The 10,533-nt window shown below is 46.5% G+C and overlaps 1 protein-coding gene across 2 annotated transcripts in view; it reads right to left on the reverse strand.

Moving 5' to 3' along the window:
* Positions 1 to 10,226, reverse strand: part of LOC102382696 (zinc finger protein RFP-like) — a 14,352-nt gene extending 4,126 nt beyond the window's left edge. For both annotated transcript variants that reach the window (XM_006037597.3, XM_014526750.2), the window contains exons 1-5: positions 9,578 to 10,226; positions 6,907 to 7,002; positions 3,780 to 4,010; positions 2,058 to 2,080; positions 1,730 to 1,845 (exon numbers count right to left, since the gene is read on the reverse strand). In XM_006037597.3, coding sequence (XP_006037659.1) covers positions 1,730 to 1,845; positions 2,058 to 2,080; positions 3,780 to 4,010; positions 6,907 to 7,002; positions 9,578 to 10,003 — 892 coding nt within the window. In that variant the 5' untranslated portion in view covers positions 10,004 to 10,226. The remainder of the gene's footprint in view (positions 1 to 1,729; positions 1,846 to 2,057; positions 2,081 to 3,779; positions 4,011 to 6,906; positions 7,003 to 9,577) is intronic.
* Positions 10,227 to 10,533: the final 307 nt, after the last annotated feature.

Raw genomic sequence — 10,533 nt, forward strand, 5'->3', positions numbered from 1 at the left:
TTGTACTTAACCCAGCATAAGAGGTAGAGAAAAACTATTAACCTAGGGGCTGAAGTTGAAAATGGAGATCCTCAGGACCCCTCACCCTGTAGTCCTCCGAACTCCATAGACACGGCAATTCTTGACATTAAGGGTTTCCAAAGGGGCCGACATTGTGCTCCTGGACACATGCAGAAATACCCATGTCTTGCAACTGATGAGCAGCTCGGTGCCTAGATCACATTTAATTCAACCAGGATTCATTAACAAGGCTATCCTCTGCCAAGAGGATGCCTGCCCATAGGGGCTCCACAAAAAGATGTGTGGAGGAGGTGGTGCACACACTCCCTTCTATCCAATATATAAGTGGTTAGGGCACCAATCCAGAATGTGGGAGACCTGGATTTGGTAAGAGCACATATACAGGCACCTTACTTTCCAGTATCTTGTTTGTCTGCCCCATACCCTGAATCTTCCCGTGGATGATATGAGGAGTCTGAGCATCTGACTCAAATGTTCTGAGTTCCCCTAGACATTCAGCCTTACGGGACTTAGTCAAGAGGACACCAGAAATCTGCGGCACAGCAGGAAAGAGAGTTTGGGTTTCCCTGTGGTGCTGTGACCACCACAGCCTCCCACCAGTCCATTTGAATTCATGCAGCCATGCTGCCCTTCTGAAACACCGACAGAAGGAAAAGGCTATATGAGAGGGGGACTCGGAAGTGGAAAGAACTTTTTAGCATGGTTAAGTTACCGTTACTTGTGGAACATTCCTTAACCACCATGACAAGCTATTTTTTCTTATTCTTCTATGGTAGAAAACATTTACAGAAGCTGTGAAACTAGTGGGAGCTGAGTTTTTTTGAAGACCCCAAACACTTAGGTGAAAATCAACACTGTTCAAACAGCTGGTGATGGGTACTCAAAATGCTGAGTGGCCATTTTGACAGCCAGAGTCAGTGGTTGACAACCTTTCTAGATCCACAACATCCCCTCAACTTCCTGAATGTGGTGGCACACCCTGTTGAGGACCACTCTTGTACTGTCACTGTTTACCCCGTGCTTCTCAACCAGTGTGGCACTGGGAACTCCTGCCAGTGCTAGTGTTTTCTAATAAACCTAAAAGAGGTAGGAGCAGAGGTATAACTAAAGAGTTCTGTGCCTTGGGCAAAACTCCCCTGTGCCCCTAGGGTGTTGCAGGAGTGGAAAGGGGTCATCTTCTCTGCCCTGGGTGTCCCTGCTCCCAGCCTCGCTAGGACAAGCAGTGCAAAAGGCTGCTCCACAACCCAGCCTGACCCCTTCAGAGGGTTAGTGCAAAAGGCTGAGGCCAGAACACGTGCTCTTCCTGCAGCCCTTCCTGGTCTGACCCCACATTCCCCTCCTAGAAACTGAGCGGTGTGGGATAGTTCCCACCTACCCAGCATACCTCTGTTTCCAGCAGAAGCATGTGCGGTTAGACCAAGAAGGGCTGCAGAAAGAAAGGGGTGTCCAGCTGCAGGTGTTTCCCAAACTGCCTCTGCAGGAGGTTTGTGGGGCATAGTACTTTGGCTGTGGCATCACCCACCGCTGAAAGGTCTCATCAATCCCTGGTCGATAACCACTATTCTAAAATAATCCAATTGGAGACATAGAGAACTGGGATCAGCCCTTGAACTTTCCCACTATACACATCCATCCCTGCCTATAATTAGGAATTATTAGGTCAGAGTCCATCTCCTGACCTAGTCAGGACAGTCTAAGCAGTGATTACCTTTGAATTTTGTCAGTGCCTCCTGCAGATAAATATTTGTTTGAGAAGAGCTGCTGAGCTGGACAGTCAGGTCATGAGGCATGAACACCGGTTTCTTAAAGTGCACCGTCTTACATCTAAGGGGGAAAAAATATTTCTCTATTTACTGCCTTTCTTTTCCAAAAATGGTCAAGCAAGATCTGGATGCCAACACAATTAAGAGATAACGGCACTCTTAAAACAGTTCAATATTCCAGTTTGTAACAAGCCTGATTTTCCCTTTGCGCACTGGAAAAGATGTTGCCCATATCATATCAAGTGATACTGGGAAGGAGAAGGAGCCACATACCTGCTCAAGGTGCTCTTGATATCCTAGAGAGGAGAGGAGAGAGAGAGAAAAGAGGGAGCTCAGTCCAACATGCCACATAATTTGAGGATCAGTGCGGGGAGAGGTCCTACTTTGGATGAGAAATACTTTGCCATTACTACCAAATATGCATTTCTCTATAGCTACCAACTTCGAATGATGGACTAATTGTAATGAGGTGCCTAAATGTGCACTCTGAGCCACAGGTAAAACACCCCAAAAGCCCCCTACTTTTTTCTGTACTGATGGCACCTTCACTTTAATTACTGTGCTCAAATGCACTGATTAGAGGAATAAGGTCCTGAGGATCTGCACATTCATCTGCTGTTTGTGTATTGTTTGCATTTCCCTAGCTAAGTATCCTGCATCACAAATTTCAGGAACTAATTTGGGAGACTTAACTAGTTACCATTTCTTTACAAGACCCAAAAAACCCTCTTTAATTTGTTTATCTTCCACTTCCCCTATAATGGAGTTGTTATTTCCACTGCTTTCTAAGCAGACTATCTTGCTTGCTGACTTCTCCAAATGGGCTTTTCCACCAGGAGCCCCTCAGCCAGTCCACACTAATAAAACAGGCTTTAAACAAAGCAATCAAGCAAATAAAATCCCGCTGTTCTGTCCTGGATACTGGGAAGGGACCCCTGTGGCTCTGACCCTAGCAGTGCAGTCTTGCCCCTCTATGCAGCCAGCTGTTCAGCTCATTGCTTGCTTCTTGGCTCATGACTATTCCTTCACATTTCACTGCCTTGTTGCTCTTTTCTCTGAGGGTTTTTAAGACACAGGCACTCAAAAAGCCCAAGGCTGCATTGATCTAAGTTACGCAGTTTTCTGTAACTGGTGTAGTTTAGGTCCGGTCCTGCCATTTTTAAACCAGTTTGTGTGTGCCAAACATCTGTTCTGTTACAGGTATAGACCAGTTTCCGATCATTTAGATTGGTAAAAATGTAATGTCTGCACCAAGTGAACAACTGTCTTATCAGTAGCCTCCCCACAGCTATTCAACAGGGTTGACTGCCCCCTCTTAAATGAACAGGCCACCCTGTTAGATGTTCCTATATGATCTATTAGAAAGGCACAAGCATTTTTTTTTTAATAAAGCAAAAATCTTTTTGTTTCCGCCTCAGAAATTCTATATTTTATCTTCCCCAGCTTTGCTATAGAATAGGCTGATGCTAGCAGTGATGGAGTAAGGGATTCATAGATTCATAGATTGTAGAGTCGGAAGGGACCACAATGGATCATCATGTTCGACCCCTGCCCCTGGCAGGAAAGAGGACCGAGGTCAGATGCCCCCAGCCAGGTGCCTATCTAGCCTCCTCTTGAAGGCCTCCAAGCTAGGTGATAGCACCACCTCTCTTGGAAGCCCATTCCAGATCCTGGCCGCCCTTACTGTGAAAAATTTCTTCCTAATATCTAACCTAAATCCACTCTCAACTAGTTTACACCCATTATTCCTAGTCCCTCCCTGGGGTGATTTAGTAAACAGCGCTTCCCCTATTCCCTGTTGACCTCCCCTAATAAATTTATAGGTGGCCACAAGATCTCCCCTCAGCCGTCTCTTGTGAAGGCTGAAGAGATTCAGCTCTCTCAACCTCCCACCGTAGGGTCTATCACCACAGAGAATTTAACAGATTAAGCACTGCTAAATCAGAAATTCCTTCATTTTTTTGCAAGGATCTGGGATATTTCTGAGAGCCTCACCTTCAGGAATTCATTCACTGGCTGCTGGTACTTCCCCTCTATTTCACAGATGAGGTTATCAAGTTGGGAAATATTCTTTGACAGGATGGTGATACTATCTCCCTGCCTCTGTACAATCTCCTTCTCCAGCTTAGCCAGCTGAGTTAGCAGGAGTTGCTCTTGCTCCTCTAGGAACTGCCGTAGTTTCTGAAATTCCAGTACAATCTTTTGCCTCTCAGCCTCTGTCTTTTCCTGAAATGAGACACACAGAGAAAGGACATGGAAGGGGCCTAGAAAAAGACAGGACAGCCTTCACAGAGCCATGTGTGTGTCAGAGGGACTGTTTTATTTCATTAAAAACACAAAGTTCCCAGAAATGTCAACCATGCCCTGCAGATAATAGACATATTTTGGATAGGGTGAAAGCATCAGAGAAGGCATAACATTTTCAAAGATGAGGAGCAACCAGATCCAAAAAAGGACTTTATTGCCCAAGTGTGAGTCCTTTCAACTCTTACCTGTTGGGTGCCTGGTCCCTGAAGTGGAATCCACAACCCTACATGGATGGGGAGAGTTGTGTGCCATGGAAGAGGCCCCCAGCAGTCAGCACACTAATGAGGAGCTTCCCAGGTACCACAATCAGCATTCAGCCACCAAGAATCAGCTGACAGGACATACTGTTGATATTGATGTGATTCATATAATCCATTCAGGATCTATAGCCCAAAGCCTTCTTGCAAAGGGAAAATCCATCAACCATTTCCTTAAGCATCAAGTAAGGATCATCCTTTTAAGACATGGCTAGAGCAGTATTATATGGTACCCTGTGTAGGCCTCACTTGAACACTGATGAATACTATCACTGATCAGTACATATACAGCTCACATACAAAGGCTCTGCTCTGACCAAAGCAGGCCCCAATAAGAGCATAATCAGGAATTACCGTATATGGCTTAAGATCAGAAGACACTGGGAAAGTTAGCTTCTTAGGCTGTGTAGACTCCTCACAAGGCCACCAGATAAAGGGTGCTTGCTGAGACTGGGCAGATCCCCAAAACAGTGAAGGGATGTACAAGGATCAGGGTGACCCAGCAAACAAAGTGTTATTGTTTGGTGAGAACTAGGCTGTGTATACTGTAAATAACACTCGTTTTGATCAGAATATACAGGAGATCCTAGAAACCCTTAATGCTTTCTCCTAGGCTTAGCAGGGTGCGATGGGGAACCCTTGCTCCATTACTGGGAGCAGGCTGGGGGACAAACAGGGCCTGCAAGAGCCCTTTAAGAGTAGCGTCTTTGTGGGCCAACAGGATAGGGATGTAGGCAAAAAAATACAGGAAGAGGAGATAGGGTTTCAGCAGTCACCAACAGTTCTAAGGGTGCACTGAAACCAAGCAGGACTGAATGGATCAATGAGAAAACACTGGGTTCGTGGCATGCAATAGGAAGGGGAGGGTCTTACCAGTATAAGAGACTCTCCCTCAAGCCAGCAGGCTCACTATAGCCCTGATTGGGAAAAGATGAGGACCTCCCAAGCAGGTTGCTTTAGAGCCAGGAGTGGCATGAGCTTGGGCATGCAGGTGAAGAAGCCTGTTTTTTGTTCTTTGTTTGTTCAGAGCCGTGAGGATTTGAGTTCAGCTTATTCCTTTGATTTGGGAGTACCTGGATAGGCTGTGCCTTTTTTTTTTTTTGGTAATGTGTTTAAGTTTAATGACCAGAGGACTGGTGGTGGTGATAGGGGCAGTAAGGTGGCCATTCAGGGGTGCCTGACAGGCATTGCAGGTTTTGAGCCCTGCTAGGAGCAGAGGTGCTAGAGAGATAGAAAAAAAAAGAGGGAGACCGGGGCCAGAGCTTGAGCCCCAAGAAAGAGAAAAACGGGCCAAGAAGCTGGACTAAAGCAAGTGGGCTCAGCCTAGAGGCTTACAGACAGAGTAACCTGCAGGCCAAGGCCAAGAGGACCAAAGCACATACAGGAGAGTCAAAGACTACCGAGTGACATCCATGAGGCATGGGTGTGTATTTGGGGGGAGGCTGGAGGTCATGATTGGAGCCCTTAAGGTTTGCTTAGAGTCCCTAGGGTCGTGAGTGATGACTGCCAAGTTTAAGTACTGCCAGAAAGGTATGAATATTTCCAACTGGACATGCAGGCCATCCTCAGGAAACAAGCACATTTCTGTAAGTAGACGGAGGGCCCAGAGACTGAGCAAGTCTGCTGGGCACCAAGGAGATCACGCCAGACCCAAGGGCAGCCTCCCAATCAACATCAAAAGAACATGTAAGGGGTGGCAGGCAAGGTAGAAAGGGGGGTTATACAGAAGACCTGGAGTAGGGGCAGTACTAGGGTCACCCACAAGGGACATCATGGCAGCCCTCAGGCCCATTCTGTCACAGGGAGCACATCCATCTGCAAAGTATGTCTATACATTGTTGCAAGTGTCCTGCCTAACACCTTGTACCTGCTGGCTGGGCACGTGGATGACTAGGCACCTCATAGACAATGTATGTTTTGTAGACAATATAAGTTTGGCTAAGCTTCTGTCACTTAAATAAAGCTAACAGTTGTTCTTCCTACAACAAAGAGGTCTTCAGGAAACACACAGTCTGAAGCACCAGCAGCAGCACAGATGACATCCTGACACTGTATGCATGCAGATCACCTAAGTGGAGGGCGCCCAACACTTATGACTCCTCCGGTGATGTTGAGGGAGTCTAGGACCCTTTAGCACTTGCCCAGGAGGTTGGAAAAAGGGGTTTTGCCCTGTTTCTGCTTGTGAGTGTGAATCCTCTCGTCTCTCTCTCCTTCCAAGTAAATGCCCTAAGCACCAAGCCATCAGGCAGGCTAAGCAAGTCCTCAGTCGGGGCCTCTCTGACCCTCCTGTTCAAGCTGTCTCATTTTACTGGTAATAATTTAGGATTCAGTAGGCAAGTGAGTGGATGCAAAGTGTGAGTTTGACTGTTGCCTTATAGTTGGTATGCTGTCCTGGGAGAGTGAAGCCCTGCTCCCACGGTGCCTATGTATTTTATCCAAGGACGGCTCTGTGCGCCATTCCCGGAGCAGGCCCCCCTCAGACAGGGTGTCCTAACCAGTGGGCTACAGGTTCCTGCTAACTCTCATATACCTGCCAGGTAATAGCAGTGGATACCTACCAGCCATTTCAGGCTTTCCTTTTCTCCATCCAGTTTGTACTTCATAAGGTCTTCTCTTTTTTTCTTCAGAGGCATCATCTGGGTTTGAAGATATTCCTGAGGAAAAAAACAGAGGGAGAAGAAAGAGTCACTGGGCTGGGATGAAGCATTCAGAGAGAGAGAGAAAAAGAGAATGAAGGTTTGAACATTAGTGTCCATCCCCTGAGAGAGGACAGTCCATCTACATATATACAGTCCATATATCATTGCTGTAGTTTCAAAAAAAAAAAGGGCAGCAAAGGATGATAACTGAATGTATCTGGATACAAGTTTGAAGTTTGTGCAATATGCTGTAGAAACAAAGCAGCCTTAGCAGTGAAAAGCAGAAACTGAGGTGGAAAGAAAATAGGGTGGTGACGAGCAGCCTTCCATGATGGGGAGGAAGGAAGACAAGAAATCCTCCGTTACAAAACTGTAACTTTCTGAATACCACAAGGTTCAGTTCAGTCTCAATAGTTTCAGCGAAAAAAAGAAATTGGTATTGAAGACCAATTAAACCAATCAGACAGCATTAATTAAAATACTGAAACACGATATCCATAAATATAAGCCATGAAGTGCAAGGAAAAATGGGAGAGCTCCACAAAATTGAAGAAAGCCACTGTCAGTTTGCGTGCCACCTCCCACCTGAGTCTCCCCTGCTGGTATAGGTAAGAAGCTGTATTATCTTTTAGGGTAGCAAGCTAGGCATTGGAATAAAGGTTTCTTCTTGGGTTTTTTGGGTATAACAATAAAAAGTTAGGCAGCAGATCTGTCGCCTGCCTCTTTTCTGACTGGGTGGTGATCATTAAGCAACTGTAAGTGAATATACCTTAACTTTCTATTTAAAGGGTAATCAGCAGGGGACTGTAGACATACCTTAATTCTGTGTCAAAACTTGCAAAAGAGTTCCTGATCTCACAGATGGACTGTAGTCTTGTCCTCTAAAGGCTGAACAGTTCCTAGTGTTTGGTAATCCCTCACCATCCCTCTTGCCCTTAGCTCTCCACTGCTTCTGGCTCCTGTCCTTGTCCCTCCCCCACCATATTCAGCAATGCCACTGCTGCCCATTCACTCACTGCACGGGGCACCAAACCACTCCAGTTTCATCCAGGGTTATAGTTGGGGTGCTTTAGCTTGAGCTACTACACTGCAAATGTAACTGTGAGATTGCAACAGCTGCTGTTCACTGTCCAACTCAAACTCCCCCCACTCCCCATAGCTAAAATATACATTTATCCATACCCACAGTTCCCTCTCCCAGGTGAGCAGGTTGGGCTTACAGTCACACTGGCCCAATTAATCTTTCTTCCACACACAATGGAAACCGCTTCTGACAGAGAAGCTGAAAGCTCCCCTACCCACTATTTCACTCCTGACTAGCTTATAGTATAGAGGCAAGGGAGCTCCTGGAGATCTATAGGCTCTCAGGGAAAGGTGGGTCCTGGACCTGGTCTCATATCCTATGAAAATGATCCAGTAACTGAGTGTAGATTCCTATGTCTTCTCACACACCTAAATAGTGCAAACACCACTGCATAGTATAAGTGCAGTTTCTGGTATTTAAGCACAGATATAAAAACAGCATTACCCTCTGCAGCTCCCTGAGGACACACTGGAAAAAAATGGGGGAACTTCCATATTTCAGCCCAATTTAGGCATAGGTCTCTTTTGATGCAGTGGGAATAGGAGTTTTAAACTGCATCTCTGGCTCCCTAGCACAGTGCTGTAACCACAACTACAGTTTAGGCATTATTAGGATCCATCTCCATTCCTCACCCTTGAAGCTCAGCCATTTGCATCTAATATGTATTAGACAAAATGGATGGCAAGTAGTTTCTGTCCCACTAGAAATGACAGTCCAGGCTAGACTCCAAGAATCCCACCCACCCAGGACAGTATCCATCTCACTCACCCACAAACCCACTGGCTTACTCTATTCTTACTGATCCCACATATCTTTCTCTCTTGGCTGCCTTATGGACCAGTTTCAAGAAGTAGACTGGAGAGAAGCAAGTTAAATCATAACCTGTTACCTAGTAGTCAGAGCAATGGGGGCCAATCATTTGGGAACGCATACAGCAAATTAGCCCCATGCCCTCCTCAAGTGGCACTGGAATCCCCTTCCTCTGTCTGATCTCCTCTGCTGTTTTCTGCTCCCTGCATGATCCTCTCCTCTGCTTTCTGCTTTTTGTCCTTTGCTCCCTGCCTTATCTGCCGTTTGTGCTGCCTGCCTCCACCCTGATTTGCTGCATGCCAGGTAGACTCTTCCTGGGCCGCTTGCAAAACTTTTGCCAAAGGTTGGATGCTGCTGGGTCATTATGCCATGAAGTCAAGGAAGTGCAGGCTGAAACCCACACTGGATGAAGGCAGCCTAGTACCTCTCTCTTGCTCTTGGAGTGGGGTGAGAGGGAGCTGTATCTCTGATCTGCTTAGGCAAGACACTGCTTCTGTGCACCTCTGCTTCCCCCACACTATGTCTATCTTGATGAGTTCACACTTGAGATCTTGGGGGTAGGGAATGTCTATAGTTATGCATTTGTAGAGCAGCTACCCAGGTCCCAGCTACCATGGAGGTGTGTCAGCATTACAGCAACATACAAACGCAAATAGTCCTAAACAGAAGTAGTCAGACTGGACAGCAGATGCCTACCTTGTACTCTTGGGCAGCCTCCCCTACTGGGAACACCTTGTGAGTGCGGTGATCCCGGGACTCTCTGCAGATCACGCAGATGAAGGCTTCATCGTCCTTACAGAAGAGCTTGAAAGTCTCCCCGTGTTCCTTGCACTTTGCTTCTCCTTCTGTCCCCCCCGCTGTTTGCACACTCAGCTGCTTAGCTATTTCCACAATGTTCGCCAGTTGCCTGTTTGTCCTGAGGTTTCTTTGCTGAAATGTCTCTCTGCACTGAGGGCAAGAGACAGTCTCATGATCTGTTCCCACTCCCTCCCAGAACTGGGCGATGCAGGCTCGGCAAAAGTTGTGCCCACAGTCGAGAGACACGGGGTCATTGAAGAAAACCAGGCAGATGGAACAGGTTGCTTCTTCTTGGAGTCGTTCTAGAGGATTCAGGCCAGCCATGGCTTCCCAAAAGACTGTCCAATAAGTTTAGTTTCTGATCTCTGATGCTCACTTTTATGCAAAAAGTAATGATTTCCCTTCCTGAACTTTACTTACAGCATTTCCTGAGTCCCACCCCTTCTCTCAGCAGCCCAAGCTGCATTATATTATATTGCAGGGTAGGCCACTTCCTCTCTCTCCCTTCTCCCCCCACCCCAAGAGGATTGACCTTGGTGTACCATGGGAGGTGTAGTTCTGCACACAGAGGGGAACGAGGGCCTGGAGTAGTATTTCAGAGCAGAGCTATTAATGGGTTTCGGTTAAGATGTTTTCAATTTAATTTTATTTTTTTAAATGGAAGATAATCTTTGACTTTTTTTTGGCCAGTGCTATGTATAAAAAGAAAATTCCAAATACTGACACACATTTCCTCCCCTTCCTCCCCATGTTGGCCCTGGAAAAGGGCCAACGTGGTCCCCATTTTCAAAAAGGGGAGGAAGGAGGACCCGGGCAACTATAGACCAGTCAGTCTCACCTCCATCCTTGGCAAA

The sequence above is a fragment of the Alligator sinensis genome, unplaced genomic scaffold, assembly GCF_000455745.1.
Source record: "Alligator sinensis unplaced genomic scaffold, ASM45574v1 scaffold1045_1, whole genome shotgun sequence".
In the NCBI taxonomy this organism is placed as follows: Eukaryota; Metazoa; Chordata; order Crocodylia; family Alligatoridae; genus Alligator; species Alligator sinensis.